This window comes from Pholcus phalangioides, unplaced genomic scaffold (assembly GCF_987345545.1).
Source record: "Pholcus phalangioides strain wild (caught in Gottingen) unplaced genomic scaffold, Ppha-v1.0 ptg000008l_1, whole genome shotgun sequence".
Classification (NCBI taxonomy): Eukaryota; Metazoa; Arthropoda; class Arachnida; order Araneae; family Pholcidae; genus Pholcus; species Pholcus phalangioides.
Window position 1 is genome coordinate 47,241,875 of NW_028301601.1, and position 27,434 is coordinate 47,269,308.

General features: G+C 33.9%; 1 protein-coding gene across 2 annotated transcripts in view; it reads left to right on the forward strand.

Annotated features, from left to right (window-relative positions):
- The window catches only part of Plc21C (Phospholipase C at 21C), a 326,807-nt gene extending 300,409 nt beyond the window's left edge, over positions 1-26,398 (forward strand). Inside the window, exons 23-35 of one of the 2 annotated variants that reach the window (XM_089234814.1) lie at positions 792-886; positions 3,888-4,107; positions 4,294-4,359; positions 5,229-5,350; positions 7,837-7,955; positions 18,074-18,152; positions 19,938-20,036; positions 20,303-20,379; positions 22,390-22,485; positions 23,075-23,132; positions 23,268-23,354; positions 23,892-24,023; positions 25,945-26,398. In XM_089234814.1, the coding sequence (XP_089090940.1) occupies positions 792-886; positions 3,888-4,107; positions 4,294-4,359; positions 5,229-5,350; positions 7,837-7,955; positions 18,074-18,152; positions 19,938-20,036; positions 20,303-20,379; positions 22,390-22,485; positions 23,075-23,132; positions 23,268-23,354; positions 23,892-24,011 (1,238 nt within the window). In that variant the 3' untranslated portion in view covers positions 24,012-24,023; positions 25,945-26,398. Of the gene's footprint in view, positions 1-791; positions 887-3,887; positions 4,108-4,293; positions 4,360-5,228; positions 5,351-7,836; positions 7,956-18,046; positions 18,153-19,937; positions 20,037-20,302; positions 20,380-22,389; positions 22,486-23,074; positions 23,133-23,267; positions 23,355-23,891; positions 24,024-25,944 lie in introns of both variants that reach the window. The other variant, XM_089234813.1, reaches the window with a different exon arrangement.
- Positions 26,399-27,434: the final 1,036 nt, after the last annotated feature.

The window sequence follows — 27,434 nt, forward strand, 5'->3', positions numbered from 1 at the left end:
TCTTCTACAATTTTTAAAAAACCTTAATCTACTTCCTTTGTGCCATAATGCTCTTTTTTGTATTATTCTTTTCTTATACCATAATTAAGGCTTATGCAGCTTAAAAGATAATGTATCCGAGCGAAGACCTCGTATGATTTACCATATTCCTACTTTTAGGAAAGAAATTTTTCTTAAACATTTTTATTATTTAGCTCTGAAATTATATAATTCACTACCACTAAAAATACAAAACATACCCACACAAGTGGCATTAAAAAAAACATTATTCAAATTATTATTTTCAGTAGACTATATGTAGACTCTTATTTTGACCTTTAGGAGGAACAATGTAAGTAGACAACTGTTATACAAGGAACAAAAAAATTCTATTTCAATATGAGAAACAGAAGGATAAAAATTCAGCATTTACTAATATTAGTCCTTGTTCATAGAGCTGAATGAATCAATAAAACTCCTGATAACAACACATTGTGTTAGGACATCGTTATAAAATGTGAATATGGGTGAAAGTATACTGTAAAATTTTGATCAACCAGGAGTGATGGGTGTGGAGTCACCTTTGATAATAGATCCTCAGTCAACAGAGATCCCCCCCCCCACTGAAAATGTGGAGAAGTCATGGGTAAATTCATTTACAAAAAGAAGTAAAAATCAATCTTTGATCCGTAAATATAAAAATTATGCAAAAATAAAAAATAAATTGACTAATTTTCTTAACCCATTAATTGCTTCATTCTTTGCCATCGTTTCCATAAACTTTTAATAATCTTTTTTTTCCATTTCTATAGATTTAGCTGATGCATTAGCCAATCCAATCGCTTACCAATCTATGGCGGAAAAACATGCTCAACAGCTGATGGCTCTCACTGATGATATTGATGAGGTAAAAGAATGGATATCAAATTATCAGGAAAATCATTTAATTAATCGTTTTTATCCAGATAGTTTCTCATGGATTTATTTTTAAAAAAGTTTTTTGCTACAATATCACACATTTTTTATGCATGAGAAGTGCCTGAAGGAACAAATAATGTAGAGTAAAACCCCTCTTAACGGACACCCCCTCCCACACACACACAGATGCGATCACCTCTCTTTTACAGCAAAATAATTATTTCCTTGTTTTTAATATAACTCCTAATTAATGGCCACCCCTCTTTTGCATAAATTTTTTGTCCCACAGGTATCTAAAAAACTTTATATATATATAAGTATTAATATATGTAAGTTAAGATGTACTAAAAGGTTGTAGTTTCATGAAATAGTTGAGTAATATTGTCAAAACACACCAGTACCAGCATCATAGGCAATTGAAATGTGCAGCGTAATATATATACGTTGTAATTTATGTTTTGTGTAATTCTCTCTCTCATATACACAGAGGCAGATTTAACAGCAGGCACACAGGGTGCCCCAAAAAACTCAAACTTTGCACGTTTTCTAATTTATGGGGCCCAATATTTTCTTTTACGCCCGGGGCCTCAACTGACTTTCATCCACCACTGCATATACATTATAATTTATATGTTCTGTTAACATCTGAATAAAGCTTAATCAAGTTGATAGCAAAATTGATTATGATACACTAATTTTTAGACGTGAATTAGCAGAAAATTTATAGCAAAATTGATGACAAGATATAGAATTTGAATGCAAAATATTGAAGTAATAAGTTTTTTTCAGAATTCAAAAATTGAATAACATCAAAGCCAGTGTTGTCTGGGCTCATGTTGTGGTGGTGGTGGTGGGGGGGGGGGGGGGAGACACCCCAACACTGGTTTAAGGCAGAATATTTCTGAGAACACTTCAGCATTGAGCCAAAAAAAAGCAATTGATCCTAATGTTCTACTATTGCACCTTGAAAGTCCATTATAGAAATCCACATGAATATTAACACTAGGTTTGTCAAGGGATCATTTTGACCCTTCTGAAAAACTTTTCGTTAATTTTCTTAAATTTGTAAAAAAAAATGCTTTACGTTAAAATATCAAAAAATAAAATAAAATAACTAATTATTGTAACTGATGTAATTTTATTGAGGTTCGTTTTTTCTACTTCAACTTCATAATAGATAGGTCAATTTATATTTTTTTCTAATTGAATACAAAAAGGGTTCATTTTGGCCCCTTTGGTAGAAATAGGTATATGTCAGCTCTTGGTAAACCTAATGTTAAACATTTAATGCCATTAGAAATGTTGTCCAAATAATAATAATGATGCGAGTATGAATATGATGTCATAATGTGAAATACTAATAAAATAGATGCAGAAGGTGATAATGCGTACCATGCGTGTGTGTTCTTAGTGCTATGGTGATGAGTGTCTTCATTTGGCGATCGTTCTGAAGTTATCAGTTATTGGTGTAAGGTGTAGGGAGGAAAACTGTTGCAGACCAAGATTTTTTTAAGATTAATTAATGAATTTTGAAAAGTATTATTTTCATTAGTATTATTACATATAGTTTCGATGTGCGAAGATTGAAAAAACATAATATTTTTTAAAATATTTTTGCTCATGTTAGAATTGCAAAAAATGTAAAAATTATTGTCGTCATCAATATTGCTAATGATGACTTCATTGAATTTTATTCAGATGTCAACACAACACATAAATTGCAATGTATATATATATATATATGTATACTGGTTTTACTTTATATACCTCACAACAACGGCCACTAACAGGACTATGAAAATTGGGAATGGCTATTTTATTTCTAAAATACAACTGAAATTTGCTACCTACGCTACATTTAATGATAATCCATTCTGTAATTGATTATGATAATTATGTAATTTATCATATTAGAATGTATGATTATATTAATACTGTAATATTATAATAATTGATTAATCGACAGGGCTGTAACTAGAAGGGATCTGGCTGGTCTGATTCCATTCCCTGGGTGCTGGATGAGAGGCACCTTCAACCTTTAAACTCTCATTCAACATTAGAAGGGCACATCAAAATGTGTTCTTGCCCCGGCTGACCAAGCATCTAGTTGCGGCCTTGTAAATAAATCTGCAGTGCTATTTTGGCATCCTAAACTTTAGGCTTGAAGTGCTGAGATAAAATGCTACAGAAACACGGATTGGCGAAAAAACTAACATGGATCAACAGGGGCAAAGCTAGCTATTCCTGTGCTCTGTGCAAGAATTTTAATTTAGACCCCTTTTCTGCACCCCCCCCCCTCAAGTGGACCCTGTGTGGGTGCACCTGCCTAGTTATGGCCCTGTGGATCAAGACAGTGTACTAGCAACCCTAAATAGTTATTTATTCCTACCCAAGATCAAGTAGACCACACACACTCGACCAATGATGTGCAGACCAAATGGAATCCTCGGAGTCGTCTGATGTGGCCAGCGATCTCAAATTTGATTTTGTCCAAATAAACTACAGGGCACATTCTCACACACACACAACAGTGTGACTAATGGCATATTTACAGTTCACTTAAGTGACCCCTAGTGTATTTTAAGATCACTTATGTGGCCCATGGCACAACTATATATCACTCAAGTGGCTTCTTTTCCTTCTTCACTGCTTTCAATGTACCCATCTGGCATCCGTACCCAGGAAAAGAAAGCATACATAGTTTCTCTCCCCCCCCCCCCCCCCGATAGAGTTCTGGGTAAAAAAACTCCCTTGAAAATAAGCTTGAAAATTATTTTTCTTATAGCGATATGAATTTTTTTCACTTTTAAGTCCAAAGTGACTTAATACCTTACTGTCAAGTTAAGGTATGCGTTCGGTTTCAAAAGAATGGCCCTTGTTTGGAGATTAGTGTTGTTCAGGGTGACGGCTAGAGGAGGTTTTAATGTATGTACATATATTATAAAAATGAAATTCTATCTTCGGTGCAGTGAATTTTTTTTCAATTACAGGATTTAGGAGAACTTGAGAAGCCTGAAGCATCGTCAAAGAATGCCAAAGCCATGATGCAAGCAACGCATGGCACAAAATCAGAAGACAGAACGAAGTTACCATCAACTACAGATGAAACAACACAAAATACACAATCAAAAACCTCTATGAATGGACCCATTATGCGGTCTGTGCCATCATCTGTTTCGCCTGCCGTGAAATCACAAGACACCATTATTCGTATGCATCAGTATTTTTTTTTATATTTTCATTTCAGTACTTTATAAAACTTCATTAGAATTTGACAGGAAACAGCAACATTTCATTTTTTAGATGCAGACCTGTTGTTATTCTGCAGAGTATTACATTGCTGCTGCTTGATATTATGCCGCTGCTTGTTTATCAAGTTTTTTTGTTTGTCTCTAGGAAAAGGCAACCAATCTCTTACCAGCCAAGGTGATGATGGTTCAGAAAAACCCTTGTCACTGTTGGGTGCGTTTTAAAGTTTCTTTGTAACTAAATTATTCATTTGGTTTATTTTTCTCTAAGTTGTGCCTTAATTTTTTTCGACGGCCAGTTCATCATATTAATGGGTGTGTTAAAATAAAAATCTTGTGTATAGAAAATTCTTATCTTTACAGGAAGAACAAAACATTAATTGCTATAGCCAGTAAAGAATACATATATGTGTGGTTCTTTTTTTCTTAAAAATATTCTTAGAAATCTTCCTTTTCTCATCATGTTGGAAATGAACTAGAGCCCAAAATGTGAAAATCGGAGGTCCCTCGAGTTTGGCTGCATGCCGGCTATCTCAAATTGAAAGTTTTGGTGAAAAACGACTAGAAATTGATGTCGAAAGGCAAGTTAGTCCTCACATAGTCAATCATGAGAAGGGAAATTTCGATAGTTGGAAAAAGCAGAGAAGCTAAATTTTCTGAAAATGTTCAATATAACAACCTCCCAATATAACATCCATTTTCTGTGGAATGAGGGGGAGGGGGGGGGTGTTATAACAAGCGTTGAATGTATATTAAAAGTTTCAACAAAATACATTAATGAGAGCAGGCTTAACATAAACCGGCATCAAGTTATTATAATTATAACCACCCCGTATAATTGTGCACTTTTAATATCTAAATACCAAGAACAAATAGCAAATATTTTTCATTATTGCTCCCATATATCGGTGGCGATTATTGTTATCACAACTGTAATAGGTGTGATACAACGTTCTCAATCTAAAACTGTCAGAAGGTAATTTTTGAAATAAATTGATCCATGAGTTTTTTATTTTAAGCCATCGATATATTCTTGAGTATACGATACATTGGTATTACATTCCGTTCTTATTGCATCTGCAGAGTCAGAAGAAGCAGACATCACTGCAGAATCGTTGGATGTCATCAGACAGCACAAAGTGGTGCAGAAAGTGACTGCAAAACTTGAGAGGGAGCTTCAAGCCCTGAAGAAGAAACAAGAAAAGGTTCACATATTTTTTGTGATTTTTTTCACATACATTTTGAACTTTTTCACATACATATATTTTCATATAAGCATTATTTTTGAGACAAATTTTTATTTCAAAGAACATAATTTTTGGTGATTTTTCACGAACTACTTTTTTTTAATGTACATTTTGTAAAAACTCGATAAATAACTGGGGCAACAGCTGCATTTCTCTTGCCCCCATCGATATTCCTGATGAAAAATTTATTTGAAGATTCTTGTTATCTAAACCATTAGAAAATTTGATTCTTTTGAGTAAAAGACTCTTCAAAATGGCTTTTAATTCTCCCCTCCCATTTTTTCTGTACGAGTAGCTGGATATCAGGCTCAGCTTCATTTGGTTGAAAATCTTTGCTCTATACCTTTCATAAGTACAAATCTTCACTTGTTTATACATGTACAGACCCATTTGTGTGGAAATAGGAAATCGCAACCATGTTTACTTGGAGGACCAAAGAACCAGTTTCTATTTATAAAAGAACAGGAAAGAAAAGTTATCAAAGCAGTATGGACTGCTTGAGGAAAAAGTCTGTCCGGACTTATTTTTGGTGCTCCTACCCATGTTTTTTTTATTGAAAAAGCTTCTTTTTTCCTTTAAATTTTGAGCTGGGCATCCCTCCTGGAGTGCTCCATGCTTTTCATTTCTTTGCCAAAATGACACATTAAAATTTCTAACACTCTTGTCCTGACGTTTTCGAGGCTTCCTAAGTTCCTCCACCCTCCTTTTTGATAGGTCAAATAGTTTTATATTTTATAATTGTTTTTATTTATCATTTTTATATGTTTAAAATTACTATTCTCAGATCTAAAACTTTTTCGCTGATTGTACTTCTGTATGATAAATTGTCCTCTATTCTTCTACACACCTACTATCATGACCAACAAGACTATCTCTAGCGCTCGTACGAAGCTTATTATAGGGATGATAGGATAGGTTAAAGGCATTGATACTCCCTGATGGAATGCATTAATTTTCAGTCAACTGATCAGTCATAGAGTGCCATCCCGAGTGGCCACACAGGTCACACGGCCCAATAGCCGCCTGTGGTTGTATCCATCATTGAAATATTAGAGGGTTTTTTCCCCACATCAAGTATCAAGTTATTTTAAAACAATAAAACCTTCATGTTTTGACAAATCTTGCATTTTAAATTGATTTTAGTTTGATAGAAACTTTATATCCCTATATTCTATTTATATAGTCTATGGTCAAGCAATATTTTCATAAATAAATAAACAGTTATTCTATGTTTTCATCAATAGTATCAAAATTAAGAATTTCTTAGGTAAAATAAAATCAGAAATAATAAATTTATAAGAACAAATAAGTGTTTACACTACTTCAAAAATATAAATAAACCGAAATTTTCATAAAATAAAGATTTTTTTTTAATTGGTATCACTTGGGCTAGGATTTTTATGCTCTAAAAACTTCTAAAATATGCTCTATAAAAAAGTGTATTTATGCTTTTAAAAAACTGTAAATATGCCCTATGAAACCAAAAATATGTCCTAAAAAATTCTTATTCCTACCTCAAATAACATTAGTTTTAGCAAAATAATATGATAATGAGAAGAAGTATCGATGTAGAAATTATTTTGAATCATTACTTATTGTATGAACAGAAATTCTTTGTTTTACCAACTAACCTCATTGAGTCAAAATTTCTCTTTTGAGCAAGTTTTTGCCGGCAAATTCAGAATTAATGTGCTACCATCTATAGTTGAAAATACCTAGCCAAGTACAGTATTTAGCTTTAGAAAACCATTGCACAAAATTAAAATAAATAAATAATTCTTTTTATTTGATAAAAACTGACAAAATTTCCCACAAAAAAATTCCCCCCATTTACCAATTTTAGCCAATTTTTTCCACAAGTTACCATCACAGGCACTATCAGATGATTAATCTATTTACAGCCACACACCAGTGTTCTTGAAGGGCTAATATTTTAGTTCTCTGAAAATTCAATGCCATTCCTGATTGATTGGTAAAAAATCTCTAAATTCAGGTTTTTCAATCGGCAATGACGTTTCATTTTTAATGTATAAAAATCCTAGCTCTAAGAACTCTCGTCAGAGGCAGGAACTGCAAAAACTAGTCTGAGGCAGGATTTGAATAGCGAGGAAAAAATTTCCTTTTTATCAAAAATCATGAAATATGCAAAATATGCATTAAAATTGCGAAAATGTGCTCTATCATGTAAAGATAGCGAAATATGCAAAAAAAACAAAGAAAAAAAAACATGCAAAGACATAGAAATCCAAGCCCTAGTTATCACATTGCAACAGTTTTACATTTTTTATATTTGTTGGTCTTATTCTGAAATGTTTAAAATTTGTTTAAAAAAAAAAGTAAAAATTCCTGAGGAAAATGAATCTTGATTATGATCTATTTTTATGAATGCAAAATATTTTTTGTTTCATAATACACACTTTTATCTGACTCTGTAATGCCCTTAGTTGAGAGATCGGGAAAGGGACATTCTCATTAGCAAAGAGTCAAAGCTTCATCGAGGTGGTGATCAGAGATCTGCAGGAAACAGATCACAGCACAGGCTTGTTCGAAAGTTCTCTGCCCCGTGAGTCTCTGTTTTGTATTTTTTCAATGCATATATTACATTTAGTATGAAATAATACACACACAATCACTATATAATGATGCCTTATAATTAAATGTACATTTAAATTATAAAATTAGTTGTTTTTATTGATCAAATTATTAGTCAATAATTTACTAGCATGAAACTATGGACTTCTCCACGAATTATATTAAGTAGAGGATATAAAGCAGATAATTGGGAAAAAAAAGTCAGAGGAGTGTGACTTTCCAATTATCTTCACTTTTTATCCAGTCATCTCTATTTCCAATAATTTACTGTAATATGAATTAGAGGTTTTCTTTGCATCATTAATAATATATGATAAATTGAAGAGCTTATTTTTAAAAGGGAACATTTCCACTATTTCCAAAATGCACTTTGCAATGGTTTTTGATATTTTTTTTTTGGGAAGAGCTCTATCGGATTTTGCAACCAGGTTTATTCAAAGGGGAATAATTTTTGGTTGAAATTGCAATGTAAAAAGTGGGTTGTTTTTACCGAAAGACCATATCCACCCTGATCATTCACTTTGAAATTTTTCGTTCAAAAGGGAAAATAACAAAGTGGTTGTTCTATTGGCGTTAAGTGATTTTTTTTTTTCAAAATGGTACATTTTTCAGAAGCATTTTCAAAGTCTTATTCTACAGTAGAACTTCTCGATAATGGACACCCATGGAACCAGAATTTTTTCCTTTATTGGTGCAAATGCATTGAGTCCTGTCAACATAATTCAAAAAGTGTTCGTTGATGGAGGTGTCCCCTAACAAGAGTGTCTGTTATTAGGAGGTTCCAATGTTGAATGATTGGGTTTCTTATGTTACTCATGAGAGCATAGTAAGGGTACCTACCTTGTCTAGGTGAAACCTTTTGCAAAAAGGGGTGGTGTACAAGTTTTCAATTTTCCAGACTTAACCAGCTTCAGTTTTAATCAAAAGGTAACATTTCCATTAGTTTTCTTCCAAAATATTTCCAAAATTTAAATGTAGGTAAATCCCTAATATTGATCAAGAAAAATAATATTTAAATATTTGTATACAACTATATTTACCTTTTGCTACCTTTTTGGCTATTTTCTACTTTTGTAAAGCAGCACATTTCAGAGAAAAAAGGGTTTTTTTACTTCCACTGTAAATTTAGCAAAAGTGGAAATGTTCCCTTTTGAAAATAAGCTCCTCAATTGTTCCTCATCACACAGCGAAAGTTTTACAGATTATGCAATTTAAACATGCTCCTTTAATAATTTATTGTAGATAAAAAATCATTGAAAATTCATTTTAAAGGTTAAAAAAAGAGTCTTATAGCTGGCAAATCTAGCTCCAATAAGTTTTCATCAAGATATAGTTTATGTTAACCCCTCTATACGGGTATCTCAGTACTTGGTATGTCACAGGTGGTAAATTTTTTTACCGCTTGATTATTTTTTAAAATAATTACAGTAAAATTTTATTGCATTAGAGTAGACATTTTACTGTAACATAACTTTTTTAAAATTTTAGAATTAAAATTGAGAAAGATATAAATTATTTTCAGCAAAGCTGCACGAAGTTCTTTTTTTTTTAAATTTGAAATACAGCTAATACATCCCTCTGCATTTAAATTTCTCAACTGGTTTGAAGGGTTGAACTTCAAAATCTTGATGTAAATGTTTGTTGAGACATGGTAAAATTAATGTGAATATTTTCTCTTGTAATTATATAGCTGTGTATGACAGCATTACAAATAAATATGTATATATAATTGACACAATGCTAATTTTGCACATACTTTAAAATTAATTGCCACATAAACTAACAGTTCCTCTAATTTTTATTTTATATTCACAGTCCTTTTACTTCTGTGCACCGAATGGCGACATGCCATATCCACTTACAGTGTATTTCATGATTTTACTGGCACAGAAGCATTTTTCACTGTGAACAGCTTAGAAGAAACAACGACTTTAACGTTTCTAACTTTTTTAACTGTATGAAACCATACTTAGTAAATGCTCGGTTTCACTAACCTCCCATTTTTGACCCGACGCATTTTCATGAATAACTTGCCCTGTGGTCCCAAACAATATGATAGTTCTTTTAATGTCTTCTCATTGACCAACTTTCAGTTTTACTGTAGAATTGTTCATCTGTACAAGTTCATTAAAATAACCACTAACTTTATGAAATAAGAATTTTATTTTTCATGTTGAATCAGTAGTTATCAAAACTTTCCAATAATAATATTGCATTAATACTCAATGCATTAACTCATTTTTGAGTTTCCATCCATTTTTAAATTATATGGTATAGATTTCTGTTTAATTCGTTCACATCATCAATGCTTGTTTATTAATTACTAATCAATATTATCAATACAGTTTATTCTGTGCAGATTAGAAATATTTTTATTCACAAGACAATTGAATTACACTAAAAAGAGGAAAAATTGCTTTCATGCATGAAATGGGATTTATCGTGTACGTTTTTCAAATTAAAAATTGTCTTGCAAGTTGAAGCATTTTCAGCAAATATTTTGTTTGCTTGCCAGTAACTCAGATTCTTTATAAGGTCGAGTATTTAACATCAGGTATTTAACACTAATATCTCAATTTAAATTTATATGGTATTTATGTGAATTTGATTCTTTGAGTGGCTCGCTTGCTTTATGTTGAAATATTTCTTGTGGCTTAAACTTTGTATTGAAATTTCTTGCTCAACTGGGTATGAAAACTTGTTGCTGCTGCTTTCTGTATTCCAAACATTGTGTCTTTGTCAATAATTTGCTGTATATCCCTCTTCTGAGCACAAGTCTACAGGAAATGCTTCAGCTAACCTACAAATATTGCAGCTTTATAGAACATCAGTTTTTTAAGTCAATGTTTTTTCTATGAATAACAAAAGTAAATCAAAGAATAGCATTTATTAAAAATAATGAATTTAAGAGGAGAGGAAACATATCATCCCTCCCTATGCTGGAAACATGAATGCAAATTTTCATTTTTTAGGTTCATCAGCTGGTTGGATCTCTTATTTTGCTATCTTAAGTTATTTCAGAAATTTGAATGTTTAACCCCTTTTGAAATGCATGTTACAATGCATTTTAGGGAAATGACACTCATAGAGTAACATGGGTAGAGTAAACATTCAAACGACCTTTCCCATATTTTGTAAATTACTGCATTCATGCTTCTGGCATGAGGAGGATGGTATTGACCTTCTCAGCAAAATCCCGAAGCTTCGATCTAAGTAGCTTTTTTAAATGTTTATATTTCTAGGTTGATTTACAGGATGGTTATAATTAAAGTGACCCTATTCAGACCCATGTAGAGTCTATTCTATTTGATGTATTTCATTAAAACTAGGTGAAAATGTTACATGCATTATGAAGAAAAGAAAACCACAATAAAAAATAGTTCAAATTTCAACCACCAGGTAGAAAAATGGCACATGAAGAACAAAAGAAACAAATTTAAATTTAAAACTTTACTTGATCACGCCATTTATTTTATGTGCAGTCATGTTCAAAGTGTGTTATAGCATGTTCTACAGCAGTGGTTCTTTTTGACTCACAGAGTCCTTTCCGTTCTATAATTTCTATGGTGGAGCCCTGCTTGACTCGAGGAGCTATTTTTGTGAATAGTTTTTATGGTGGGACCCTGTAAGCCTCTTTACTTATCAAATTTGCTAATTTATTTTATTTTCCTCGAGTGGCCACGGAGCCCGTGGGAAGTGCACACGAAGGGTTCCGTGGAGCACCGGTTGAGAACCGCTGTTCTACAGTAACACAAAGAGTTTCTTCAGGAGTTGTAGCAACATGAAATGCTATTTTGCTTTCAATTCAGGCAGAGTCTGTGTTTCTTCCATAGACACAATCTTTCATTGAACCCTGAAACCAGAAGTCACAGATTTTCAATTAAAGAGAATGAGGAGACTAGGTATTGCAAAACTTCTTGAAATTACCCAAACATCTTAAGAAGTGAATGTGAAGCATTTCTTCCACTTTTTGTCTAATACAGAGTATAGCACAATTTTTTCCTAGCATGAAAATAGTAGTCTGAACATTCATATTATTGTTAGGCCATTTTTGTCTTACTGGAGAAGTTTGCAATAATGAGCGCCTGTGGACCAAACACACATTTAGAGCCTTAAGGAGAGCATTCCTCTTGACTTGCATTTGAACGTGTAATTTGCCCAAATTGGCACATTGAACTAATGTATAAATGAACTTTTATGTGTCCATTTTGTGTTCTTGTTGTTTGTGTGCCATTTCCCACTGGTGGTCGAAATTTGAACTTTCAGTTTTCTTTTCCTCATAATTCATAAAACAAGTCGACACTCGTTATTGGTATCCAATATAATGACAAGTAAATATCATTCAATCCATTACAATGACCGAACTCTTTTTCTTGCAAAGAAATGGAAAAAGTCTGTAGTTGAGTGTGTTTGACTTTGACGCTTGGAGAAGGAAAGATAAAACATTGTCATTGCTATAAAAAATCCTATAGTTAAATAGGGTCTTACTGTAAACGGGGCAACTGTTTCATAGCAAGGCGGACTGCACTCTCACGCAAGTGAACTGGATGATGTTGATGCTCTCATCCCCCTCCCCTGCTCTTACTATTCTGTTTTATTTTCTCACATGGCGGTTCACTCCCACTTGCTAGACGGTTGATTCAGAATATATATAAGTAACTGAATCTATATGGTTTCATTCTGAAAATTATTAATTTGACTTGGCTGTTCTAAATAAATAGAGAGTTCTTTTTTTTTTTTTTTACTGTATTCCCACACATTAGCCTGCGTACCAGGAAACATCGAGGAAGAGCATGCCGTAAAACTTAAATTACAAATTCTGGATAAGTTTTTAATATCTTTATTATAAAAACCCATTGAATTGGCTGAATGCATACTGTGATCCTAAAATATCTTGCTTTTCCCTGCATGATGGGAGTGAAGCAGAAACCAAAATGTAAAAATCTGGTATCCCCTCAAGTTTTGCGGCATGCCAGCTAATGCAGAAGAATCTCAAATTGAAAAAATTGGTAAAAGGTGACTATAAAAATTGATGTTGAAAACCAAAATAGCCGAATCATTGAATACAAAGAGTACTTTGTTTGTGATATTTAAAAACAATGATCCAATTATGCAAGCAGAAGAGTTGAGGTTTCTTTCTTCATGTTGTCGATCATGAGACGGGAAATTCCAATAGTTGGAAAAAATGAGAAAAGCTAAATTTTATGAATTTTCGAAAATGTTTGATATCACAACCGCCTAATATGATGTCCGTTTTCCGTGGAACAAAGGGGGGTTGTTATAATGAGTGTCGACTGTACATAACAAGTTTCAACAAAATATATCAACCAGAACTGGCTCAACATAAACTTGTGTCAATTTATTTTAATTATGACTGTCCCATATAATTGTGCACTTTTATTATCTACATGTAAAGAACGAATAGCAAATATTTTTCATTACTTCTCCTATTGTATTTAAGCTAGAGATAATTTTCAAAAATTGTCTCGCATCTTTCTGCTGCTAGCTTAAGCTGTAGGTGCTTCATCATCTATTTCTTGCTGTAAAAACTGTTATATTCACTACTACACTCTATTTTCAGAACACAAAAACTTTGCTCTGTGTGTGTGTGTGTATGCTTTATACGTCACTTTCTACTCTTATCTACTGCAATGGCATATGGGACTGCATATTCTTTAGATGTGCACATCACAGAGAATAATGAAAAAAATGATTCACTATCCTTTCACTTTTTTTTTGTCTGTAAAGAACGATTTCCCTCTTTCACAAAAAATTGTTTCTCAAATGTGCACAATACTCAATGTTTTATAAAAGAAAATGTTTTGTGTATCACAGTTTTTATTTGTAGTATAATTCACAGTTCCAAGATACTGCTTTCAATCACACTTCAGCTCTTGTATAATTTCCATGGTAAAGTGTCAATTCTCAATATCCGATCAATCCTGTAACTCACCAGAACAATTTACTTTCCTTCTTCCTCTTCCTTATTCCAAATACCGCTTAATTTCATTGCCTGTATGCTTCTTCCTGTACTTTTGTGTTTCTGCTCATTTCATTTGTAGCATTTTGCTTGCTTTGTCGGTAGATTGTAATGCTTTTTGGTGATACCTTGCACGATGATTTCTTTTTGAATCTATGTTGCCTGCAATGTGCTTCTTGATGCATGTATGTGTTCGTTTGCATGATGTATCGTCGTTATGCATTATGCTGTGGCAATGCAATAGTTATTCTTTCATGACTCATGCATATGAGCAAGTGATTACATATTTCGTAAGGTACAGAAGAAAATGGGAAATTCATGTTAATATGATTTCTGAAAAACATTCTGCAATTTTGGATCCTCCATTGAATATTAGAAGCGCTGTAATATTTTTGAGTCGGTAGAAATTAATGTTTCTGTTTGCATGCTTACAGGATAAAGGCTGTTTTGAACAAATCAAAACGGGTTTTTTTTTCCATCTATTTGATAAAAATTGGTAAATTCTTCATAATTTGTTCATTAAAAAATTTCGCATAGCTGATTACAAATAGATTACAAAATTACCTCTGAGGAGAAAGGATCAATGTTTGGTCATTTGAATTGCGTTATGATCATTTTATGCCCATTCAGGCTAATTTAACTGGAATCCACAGCTCAAATCTATTTTGCAACATTTTTTCTTTTATTCTCACTGAGTTGTTAAAGTACTAATCACTCAGAGTGGAGGTTTTAGTATGGTGGCCATATGCAGGGTGATTCTAAATTCATGGGACAAACTTCAAGAGGTGATAAAAAACATCTAAAACACACATTTTTGGTCATTGAATGTATGGTTGAATCACAATAGCAAAGGTGGTAGAGGGTGTTTTTATAGTGGGCAATGGTACTTCAACAGTAGCAAATATCATATTTTTCTAACGGATTTGCTGTGATATGTGCTATCAGCCATTTGAGGCCACATATGCTCCTTCAGTTTGAAATGTAGTTTGTTTTTAATTCATGCAAGTACCATCAAGGCCATGCTGAACCGAACAATGATCAAGTGGTACAAAAATATATTTGCTCTTGCTGAAGTGTTGTTGCATGTGCTCTAAAACACTCCTTACCACCCTTGTTATTGTGATTCGACTACACATTCTATGACCAAAAATGCTTGTTTAGGTGTCTTGTACCATCTCTCAAAGTTTGTCACATGAGTTTAGAATCACCCTGTATTGTATAGTTATCATTCAATTGATATGTTTGTATTTAGTTTTGGTAATCGAAACCTGCTTTTTTTTAAATATATGGTGGGGATTTTAGCTTAACTGCAATATTATGTACCGTATATAAACCTTATACAAGGTTTTAACAACTGGCTGTTGCAAAGACGAATTTTTGAAAAGAGGAAATTCAACTGCCTTTGTGGGGGAATCGAACCCATGTCCTTTCACTTTCCGGGTGATAGAGCCTAGACTACAAAGGCAACTCACCTGGAAAATGAAACGATGTGGGTTTGATTTCCCACAACGGCAGTTGAATTTTCTGTTTCCGAAAATTCATCTTCACAACAGCCAGTTGTTAAAACCTTGTATGGATAGTGGAGAGTGATGTCATCCTTTCATAAACCTTATATACAGTACATATTGGCTTATTGTTCATAAGTTGACCCCACTTGAGGAACACCAAATCCACGAGGTGGGTTAAATGTTTTCTCTGTAAAAACTGACCCACGTATAAATTGATCCTTTCAATTTTGGAACAAATTTAAAAAGAAAACTTGGCTTATACATGAGTATATAGGCGGTATAAATTCATTGCATAATACTGCATTCATAAACATTGAAATGATTGGGAAAGGAAATAAACTTCTCTGTCCAATTGCTTAATCAAAGAACATTTTCTTTTAAAACTATTTTACAAAGTTTTATAGCTAACGGGGCCCATAAAAGAACTGTCTTTTTTAATTGCATCTGTGTCATGGGAATTAACTCGAATATATTCTTACATTTCTGCAGAATTATTAATTAACCACCAATACGCGATACTTCTTTCAGTAATTTCAAACTTGAATTTTTCAGTGTTAAAGTTAAAATGCAGCACTGGCAAAAAAAATTGCCATCCAAAGTAAATCAGAAGCACTGACTGCATTGCACGAAAATGTCACTGCCATGGAAGACTTTGATAAAACCTGAAGCTGTTGGTTGTGGATATATATATATATATATATATATATATATATATATATATATATATTTTGATGGTGCGAAAATGCTGAACTTGTTCATTTTACCTTAAAGTTCTGTGTGGGTATAAAAATACTGCATATACTCATGTATAAGCAGTTTTTTGTGGAAAAATTTGTTCCTCAAATGGGGGGGGGGGGGAGGTCAGCTTATACTCTGGTCAGTTTTTGATGAGAAAATATCGACCCTTGCAATCAGTAGTCATTTTTTTAGCAGTGTTCGAGAAACCGGCATTATTAGTATGGGATATGTTCAAACCCCACAGAATCGATAATGTCAAAGCCAAGGCAAAGAAATCAAAAACATCATTGGCTTTGATACCAGCTGGGCTAACGTCGATTGTACAGCCTTTAAATGTGAGCATCAACAAGCCTCTCAAAGACTATTTGAGGAATTTGTGGATTGAATGGATGAGTTCCGATGACGAAGAAACTACAAAAAGTGGTGCCTTGAAGAAATCTGACATTGGCCTAGTGTGCCGATGGGTACGCGAGGTATGGAATTCTGAATCTACCAAAATTATCATCCGATCCTTCAAAAAGTGTTGCATCAGCAATACGATGGATGGAACTGAAGATGATATCCTCCTTGAAAGTGACAATGGCAATGACTGCCCAGATGAGAATAAAAACGAAGATGCCACACCCACTATGATGATCTGATGGATTACGATGAGCTCGGAGACTCAGATGAAATGGAATAAAAAGTTTGAATCATTTTCTATTGTAAATTTCTGCAAGCTATTCATTTTGCATGAAAATTTTTTTTCTCTAAAATGCACAGATTTTTTTGGGTCGGCTTATATACGGGTTTTCAATTTATTGCGGTTTTGGTGGTCCGAAGTGGCGGTGGAGTGGAGGAGATTCGACTTATACATGAGTATATACGGTAGGTATCATAAACTAGAATCAACATATAGGCTTTATTGCTGAACCTTTTTTTGAAAGAAAAGGTGCATAAACACAGCACTAGTAGAAGCCCAACATGCTTTAAAATATAACTTTCAACCATGTCCAAAATTTACTGTAATCAGCATTAAAGAACTGCCGATATGACTCAGTTAAAACATAAATGCCCATCAGTCAGGAATTTTTTTTTATTCACAGGCACTTAATGTTTTAAAATCTTACATTTACATGAAGATTTTTTTAGAAGAGTCTTGCATATCATCATTATTAGATATTTCAATAACAGATCTCAATGCTGTTCCCATGTTTGAGGTTTTTTTTGTTGAATGGTACTTTCGACTTGAAATATTTTATTGATGCGAAAGTAAAATATGCAAAGATCACATTGTTTCCCATGCATTCTGATTTATTTCTATTTGTTTAGTGAATTAACACCCTTAAATTATATTTTGTATGTATTGCATGTAAATACCTTTTTTGGAGAATCATTCTTCAAAATTTGAATTCAATCTATGTAATCAATATAATTCTTGTGCGCGCTCATTTGAATATCTTCATAGTGCTTGTTTGGTTTGTATATCTATGTGTGCATAAAAAATTCATTTAGTCGTTCCTTTATTGAGTGATAGTTTTAATTTTGTAAAAAGAAATGCATTGCATAATTTATAAAGTATGTGAGGCTCTCCATTCAATGATATGTATTATAAATCTATAGCATCATACTGTATGAATATTTCTCTCCTATGAGTCCTGTCCTATGAGTCTGTTTCTTTATTCTTACTTTTCCCCTGTGGGTAATGGTTATGCATACTATATAAATATTACTCTACATTCCTATTTCTGTTCTTTTTTTTTTCTTCCTCTGCTGGTGCATGTCTTTTTTTTTTCTCTTATGGTTAATGTGCTTTCCGAATTTCTCTTTTACCGAAAATCACACACATCCTTGCAGGTGGTTATATAACTATGTCCTTTGCAGTTGTTGGCATCCGAGGCGGGCATCAGTACGGAGAGGTGAAGTCGACATCCAGAACATTCCATCGGAGAACAGAGCCAAGGTAATTCATTTTCTAGTACAGAAAATTCTTCACTGATCATCATTCATCTTCTTAATGCATGTGTGAATTGACCATTATTATTATTTTTTTTATATTTTGTTCATTGTAAATTCATTTATAAATCAATATAAAAAGCCAGCTAAAAGTCTTGTAGCACCAGAGTGGTGTTTTGTTAAGATGATCATTTATCACCATGAACGAACATGGATAAGTTCTTTCTTGATGGACCTTGGGCGACCAATGATAGATGGCACCTTCATTTCTGACCAAACTCTATGGGTAGTAAATTGCTGCATGGTGATGTGACCAGAGGTTGTACCAATAAGTTTCGTTGCCAAAGAAAATCTTGGTTTAGATCAATGTTTCTCAAATTGTGCACTTCAGCTCCGAGGCATTGTGACAAGCTGGAGATATGGATTTGTGTGCCTATTTAGGCTTGAAAGTGGTTCTTAAGTGAAAATAGTTAACTATTCTGGTGAGAGAGAACAATGAATTGGGTTAGGGAGCAGTGGGTGTCCAAAGTTTGAGAACCATTGGTCTAGGGGTATGTGTCAGGAGGTGGGAACCTTGGACTTTATTTTAAAAAATAAAATTTTTCTTTTGCAATAACTCAGTCATTTCCAAAGCATAGGTCATGCATGGGCAGAGATACGGGGGGGAGGGGAACCATGCCTCTTCCCCGTAAAAGCTGCTCATCAAAGGTAAACCAGACTGATCTAATGTATTTGCATATATATATGAATTAACATCATGCCTTCAGCAGTCATCGTGCCCCCCAGGTTTCATCACATTGTTCACCCCCCCCCCCCACCGTTCCTGAAGCCTCAGTTGTCTCCCTCTTGGGGAAAATTTCTGGCTACAATAATGGTCCTGGTGGTTAGGCACCGCAGAGACAATTCTTTAAAAATTCTTTAAAAAGCTAGAATAGAGGATGATTTTATTCTCCTCCAGAAGGACAAATTAATCATGAAAGCTCAGTCACTGACAAACTAAACTCCATGTGCAATAATTTTCGTAACAGAATTTAATGAAATTGTCAAACGTGGCATGACATAGCCAAGTCTCATCTCGAGGACTATAATTTTTTTTTTTATTTACAATAACCCCAGAAGGCATGAAATGCACTTATACTGGAAGGAAAAAAAAAGTATAATAATAATAGTCAGAACGGGAAGCACTTCGCATACGGAGTCAGGTCAAAATCCTCAATAGTGGAAGCAAATCTTGCGTAGGAGGCACATACAAGTTCTGATGGAAGACTGTTCCATATTCTTGCCACACGGCATCTATATCCGTGGAAAAGACAATCCCTTCTAGCCGTTGATATTCTTATTTGGAAGCGATGCCTACGTAGGTTAACTCGCCTGTCTATGATCTCAAAGAAAGGCTCTCTCGATGGTAGATAAACAATTTGGTGGACTAGTTTGTAGCACATCTTCCGATCTGCAGCGATTCTACGCCATTCCAGCGAGTGTAAACCCAGAAATTGAAGTCTCTGGCAATAAGATAGACCGCTCATGCCAGGTATTCATTTAGTAAACGACCTCTGTGGCTTTTCGAGGAGCTTTATGTCCTTAATTTTGTAAGGGCTCCATACTTGCGAACAGAACTCCAGAGTCGGGCAAACGTACACACAGAAAGCATATGACAACGTATGTTGTCATATGCTTTCAAGTATCCTAATTGTGTAATTCTCCCCCCCCCCCACACTCCCCATTTAAATTGCTGTATTTTTTTATTGTAATTCTTAAGTTGATTCACATTGTTTTTTTTTTTTTTCTGAAGCTCGAAGAATTGCGAAGAAACCATGCTCAGACGATGTTGTCCCTCACGAAAGATCAGCTCCAAGCTGAAATGGAAATCGTTGCCAAGTATCAGGAACCCGTGAGTTTTAGTTGCCCATTTTATTTTGAAAATGCATAAAAATATCTTGATACCTTGCTGCGTAATTATTTAAGCATTTGTGTTTTTGTCAATTGATTTCTCTCACCTTGTGATACGAGTTGATGAAAATCTCAAATAAGTAAATTTTTTAATTAAGCTTTTTTTTGTTAAATGTTTTTCCCCTCAAAATCCAAATTATTTGTTCGATATTTTCTTGTTAGTATGTTTTGTTTATAATTTTACAGAATATTGTTTTTTCCCCTTAGTTATATGTAGCAATTGATAAAGCTTTGCAGTTGTCACAGACTGCACAGTTGGATGTTCTGCAGAGCCTACATGATAGGTGAGTAGTTATTATGCAGCGCGCATTCAACATTTGAGTTATGAATCTCTAAATTAACAAAATACAGCCTGCCTCACTTAAACCGATATCAATAATTCCAACATATATTACTGATTAAGCGGGGAATCTGATACTATGTGGCAAGAATTTTCAGAATTAAGTCTCTTACAACTTAGGTTTTTAGGCAGGAAGGAAGCACAGCATGCACTCACACATTTTCTGTCTAGCTTGCACAGCTCAGACGGGATTAGTCAGTTGAGCACAAGTTTTTTTTATTGACCTGAGTCATTGCATTTATGCTCTAGATCAGTGTTTCCCAAAGTGGGCAATATCGCCCCCTGGTGGGTGAGGGAATGGTCCAAGAGGGCGATTGAATCTACTGATTTAACATAGGATCCTATGGGTTTACTTGAGTTGGGGGGGCGATGAGAGGAAAAAATTTCTGATGAAGGGGCAATGGAACAAAAAGTTTGGGAGACTATGCTCTTGATAGTACCAAGGTATAGCTTTCATCGACCAAACGCTGCTTATTTTCATTTTTGTTTTCTACTGAAACAGTTTCATGTTCTTTGGATTTCGCTGGCCTCCCCGAATTTATGTGGATGGTTTGTCACTTGATAGCATTTGGGTGTTTCTGGAAAGTTTTGGTCCTTGGTAACAAATAAGATGCAAACTTCACTTCAGTTCTGTCCAGCACTCAATGGAAATGGCATTAGCCAAACAACTTGCTTTCAACTGACCAATCCTGTGAAAGCTGTGTAAGTCAATTGGGGGGGGGGGGGAAATGTGTAGTAAATATAAATTTCATTCCTACCGGCCTTATGATTATTATTATTTTTTTTTTTTTATAATATAACCCAAATTTTCTGATGCACTGAGTACAAAACAGAACTGTACTACCTGTACTTTTGATTATATTTGCTGGGATTTTGCGTTACGACTCCCATTTGATGTTTTTTCCCCTTTCCATTCCCAGATGTTACTGGCTGCTGTTTGCGAGATCCTAATTGGTGTGGACTGTGGTGGCATTTGACTGCAAAACTCCAGACAATGACTGATTTCGACTGATTCTTTTCACATCTCATCACACATACAAACACACACTTATCTATCTACAAACATTACCACCTTTCCCCTCTTCAAAGGCCTTCTTGGCCGGTCCTTATGCCAACAGTTGGCCCTACAGGGCTAGGAGGAATCTGCTAAAAATTAAATTCTGGTCAGCCAGCATTATAAGGCATTTGACTCCTTATCAAGCATCTAATTATCCACCTATTTATCCATTTTGACTAACTCTGGCACTTATTACTCACTTGCCACTTATTTGTCTGCCAATTACAGTATTAATTATAAGATATTGTAATAGTAAAAAATCATATTTAAAAAGAATCAGAAAATAGACAAAAAAAAAAAAACAACATTATTTTGACTTGGTTTACTTGATTGAAATTTTTTTAAACTACCTCAACCTTTATATTCTTGATTTAAATGAGTTCATGTTGATGTATTCATACAGCTTACTACTGAGGTGCATATTTGGGAATTGACTTCTTTTCTCATAGCAACATGGCAGCATTTTTTCCTCACAGACTGACTGTGACCTGACATAATTCAGTGAACCCTGACCATGATTAAACAAAATTTTTCTCTTTTCACTCACATTAACACATACACACATGAATGACACAGTCTGATGTTTCTTCTCTTCGTAGGAATATCTGGGGCCCATTCGTAATCCCACAATCAGCCATCATGCTGGACATGGGGCGGGGTAAACTTCTGATTCTGGTCTGGATTATAAGAGACTTGGTTCTTGAAAATGCTCACCATTCCTATGAATGAAATGTCCAAAAAAAGAACTACTTAATCCACATCGGTTTAATATCCTGAAAGTAACAAACTGTTTTCAAATGATGGCTGTGGGAAACTTGTTTTTTTCATTAATATTCCTTTTAGTTCAGAGAGTACAGAATTGATTTGGAATTTCATTCAATTTTTGTATCTTAATAGGGAAGTGAGCGAGTTGATGAAGAGGCTGGATCTCCAGACAAAAGAGGAGATGAGAAATCTTAGTAAGAAGCATAAAGACAAAAACGAGCTTTCAAGGTATATGACACTCATATATCCATGGTATTGAAAACTTTTCTACTGCATGTATTTAGTTCTAAGGTTCAATGCACTTGAAATACAACTGTAACAGGCACTAATATATGTGAAATTCAGTGAGAAAAATTGCTTTCTGATAGTAATTATTTCAGAAGAAAATTTTTTTTTTTATTTGGTTGTTAGACCTTTCATATCATTGTATTGGGAATGCAAGCTTAGTTGCATCTATGGCAGTTAGATTGTTATTGCCATAGGTTAATTGTTATTGTTACTGCCATAATTAGATTTTTTTCACAAAAAATAGATTGTTATCCCATGAAATAATGACCTTGAATGATTTTCTCACTCTTTTCATGCCAAAAGTACCCAAGTTGAAATTAGATTTTATTCAGTCAGGTAACAAAAATATCATGCAAAATTATTTCAGCAAAAAGCAATGCCAAAAAATTGAATTTAGTAAAGCATTCATCATTTTGTATTTTTTTCTAATTGAACATTCTTTTTTTATGGGCAATTGAGTGATTTTCATTGCTTTGATTGAATGAATATTTCAAGTTTGTTACATTTATCTGTGTCATTTTTTTCACAGGATAAAAAGAGAACTCCATCAAAAACTTATCGACACTGCGGTAGCAGAACGACAAAGGGTAACAATTTGGTTATTAATTGAATTTATGACAAATATTCTGCCAGAATCGCAAGATCAGTACTGACTGTTAATAGAAAAATTATACATTGCATGATTCACATTTTTTTTCCTTACAAATGCCCTCATTTTTCAGTTCAGCAGCTTGCTAGACAAGAAAGTAGCAGAACTCAACAGGCAGCATGCAAATGTCAAATCCAGCTTCGAAGAAGAGAGAAGTCACGTGAGAATCTATTGCATTACTTTTTTTTCAATCAGAAGTTTGTGTTACACATATTCTCTATTGCTCTTCTTCAGTTTCTGCATGACCTTAAATCAACCGATTCTGTATGTGTTGCATTTATTTCAATCTCATGTCTTTTTTTTGTCTAAGATGCGAGTTTATCTGAGGGATTTGGTAACAATTTTAAGGGAAAAAAAAGGAATAAAATGTATGTGCATGATAGATTCGAGTAAATATAGAAGGAAATTATATTTACTCTTAATTTGATATGACAAATATTTTTCTTATATATTCTTGTCTTTACACAAATGCAGTTCAAGTATCATTATTGGTGAAGTGTCTTTACCATAACTGAAAGAGAACTAAACTTTTGCAATCTTACAATAATATACGGTATCTATGCTTGTACTTCTCTCAAATTTTCACATGAAAAGTTGTAGCACATTATTTCACTCTTTCATTCAGTTTCATTATGCCATCTTTGACAAAATCCATATAACCCAATACATGAATTAAAAGTTGTGTTTTTCATTCTAGGCAGCTGATAATCTACGTCGGGAGTACGATGAGAAATGTACGAAGCTGACTAGAGAATTTGAAAAAAATCCGAACATGTTTCTCACATCATTAGACTCTCCAGAAAGCACAAAATTATGAAAAAAATGTCAGGTAAATGTTTGCCTGTGAATTTCTTATTAGAAATTTAAGAAAATTAAATATACAGTGTAATTTTTGGATTACAAGTAACTCAGTTTATGAGTGTTTTGTAAGATGAGTAAAATTTTACCAAATAATTTCAATAAAAGAGATATGTCTCGAAATACGAGCAAAATTTTTACAGATTTTGACTTGATAAACCAAAGATTTCTTCCAATATGAATATTTATTTATTAGATTCCAGTAGTAATACCTTACCTCCCTTTTAGATAAGGACCAAGTCTGTAAGAGACTTTGATTGTTAGCATTGTCTATCAATCGTCAAATGGTCACAACTATCTCAAGTTCAGTATCCGAAGTCCAAGCATTCTTTGAGACTTGTTTTATTATTTTAATGAAAGACCAAATTACAAAAATACATTTTAATCATATGCACATTAATGAAATCCTTCAATACTTTAGGACCGTTATTTCCCTTTAGGTCCATTTGTTAATTAGCTGCTGATTACGGAAGTGGTATTCATTGGCACTAGCCCATGAAAGACTTTCTCATCCTCTTGTGTGTTTATAGAAGTGAAGATTTCAAAGCCCCAGCTTTTGTATCCTTCCAAAAAAATCCATGTGCTTTCAATACAACATATAAAACAATATAAAATGAATAAGCTTGCACTTTACCTTTGAAGAGAATCGTGTTTGGCATGAGGAAGACCGCTATGGTTGGTCAAATTATAATATCTCAGCTAACCAAAATTTTTTTGTGATTTTTCTGCCTCAGCCTATGAATGCAGATTTTGTGAAGACATTTTTGTCTATAGACATTTGATATGAATTTACGCATTAACATAAAATAGCCACATCATCAGCTTAATTCTCATGCCAGTCATAATCAAAATTATTCTCTCGCTTGAGTCTGACTAACTCAGGTGTTCACCTCGGAACAGGCCTGTCATTTCAACTTTTTCTCAGGGGGGAGGGGCAAAGAACATATGCCCAATATATATATATTTCACCCTATTTGTCCATTTCTATTGTATTTTTCTAAAGCCAGGGAACAATCCTTCTCCCCACCCCCCCCAGATGACGTGCCTACTCCGGAATCTTTTTCCAGATGTACCCACACTTATCTTTCTAAACTTTTTGAACCATTTTATGCAAAACAAAGGATTCAGCTAATATAAAATCCATTGAACAGAAGGAGCCTATATGTTCTCAGAGCACATATTTTTACAATGCAAGACTTTTGCAACAAACTAAACAGTCTGGACATTCCAGGAGTGTATGTTTTCTATCTGCTTGTATCAGACACATAAATGAGCTGACCAAATCACACATGGACGCAGACGCCTATGAATTCAACTGGATTGTTTCAAAACCATCTGTTGTAGACTGAAACTGGTGTTGGTTGTGTACACTGGTGTAAAATAAAAATATCTTCAGTATCGCTCATCTTCCTGCAGATTCTCATTTATCCAACTTTGAAGCTGTTTATTTTAGTCTTCGGTCAGTTTTTCCCTCTTTTTCCTCTCCTTTATAGCATTCCTTGATGTTTTAAAAACCCACCTTTAAATTTTGGGCAGAACCTGGAGTGAGTCAAATGTTGCAATAAAAACGTACGGGGAAATCGCATTTTGGATTACAAATATTTTGACTAATGAATGTTATTCTGGCATGAATCATCTTCATTAGCCAAGGTATCACTGTATTTGAGTTTCTAATATTTTCTATGGGAATATTCGATATACAAATGTTTAGGATTACGAGCACTTTAACAAAATGAATTATGCTTTTAAACTGAAGTTCCCCTGTCTTAATTAGTGGTTGCAAGATTTTGCTTTACGGAATTTTTTTGTGTTTAGCAATACATGTTTTTTCTGGAACAAAATTCAAAATATTCAGAAGACTTAATTAAAAAATTGTTTTCTTTCTTTTGTAGCTTTAATTGAGTGCATTTCGAGGAGGTGGTTTTGGCAGCAGCTGAAGGAAGTGGTTTGTAATGGTTGTTTGAATGGCTGTTTCAAATGTCCACTTTTTGCTCTACAAACTGCAACGATGTCTTTTTTTTTGTTTTCTCCTAACTAAAAACCAGCTGAATCTCTCATCCAATGCTAAAAAATTCTCCAACATTTTTTCCCTCGTTCCAGTGATGGAAAAAAAGAAAAACACAATATTGTCATCACTGAATGCCAGCCTCTTTTTTTTGCCACCTTTAAAAATGATAAAATCTGTGAACCTTTTTTTTTTTTCGTTGGAGAAAATAATGCAACATCATCAAGCAATGCTTATGGATATATCTGATTTCAGTATTATTGAATGGATGACGTGGAAGACTTGAGAGCATTCAGCAGGCTTCGACAAGAGAGAGCGAGAGAGAAGAATTCCATTTATGCAAAATGAAAAAAGAAAAAAAACATTTGTTTATGTGATGTTGTGTGTATTGTATGTTATAAAATATGTGTTTCTTGATATTTGTCCCCGCTTACTTAGTCAGTTTTTCATTACGTGTGTATGTGTGTGTATGTCTATAACTGTTATATATGTTAGCTGTTTATTGTTTTTTATAGTATAGAGAATATGTATTAAATCACGTAATTTGACTATATTCGTTAACCTAAAAATCCTTTACGTAGAATTTCCATGCATTTTTCGGAGAAAACCGGTATGTTCTTATGAAATAAGCGAATGTGTTCTTTTTTTTTCTCCAGTGGTAGAATGCTATGAATTTATATTCTCTGTTAAATAGAAGAAATTTTTATTGAAAAGTTTCCCCCATCTGAAGTATATACATAAAAATGTATGCCTACCTTCATGTACAAAACTATTGAACCTGTATCTGAAACCGAGAGCTGATCCTGGCAGTGTATCATGAATGGATTAACCTATGAAAATGATGCAAAGTATTTTGATACATACTTGCTCATGATATATGGATGCAGCGCATTTGTATAGTGAACATTTGCTTTTGTAATCATCTCTTCTTCATAACATTTTTTTTTTCAAAACTTGCAATGATTTCCAGAAGATAAATTGGGTTAGTGTATGAGACACATTCAAGCCCTGTTTACATGGAAGGGAAAAATAATCCTGGGAAGTTACCTGTAACAGGGATTTTCGCTACAACCCATTTACATGCTGTTTAGTTTATGCAAGTATCGTACCTTCTTTCTGAAAGTCGTCACTGGTCACATGGGTTGAACGGAAGCGGTTGGATCAAGATGCTTGACAAAGTAGTAGTTTCATGGCACAAAAGACTATGGTAGAGGAGGTTGAAGTCACCCACCATTCTTTCCCAAAAAAAGATGGGCTTCTTTTGAAGGATCTTTGTCCCTCCTTTTCCTCCTACGAGGAAAAAAGTTGCTATGCAGGTAATAATCACCAAAGCAACCCCTATTCTTGCTATAAAGGGGAGGGGGGGGGAGCCTTCAG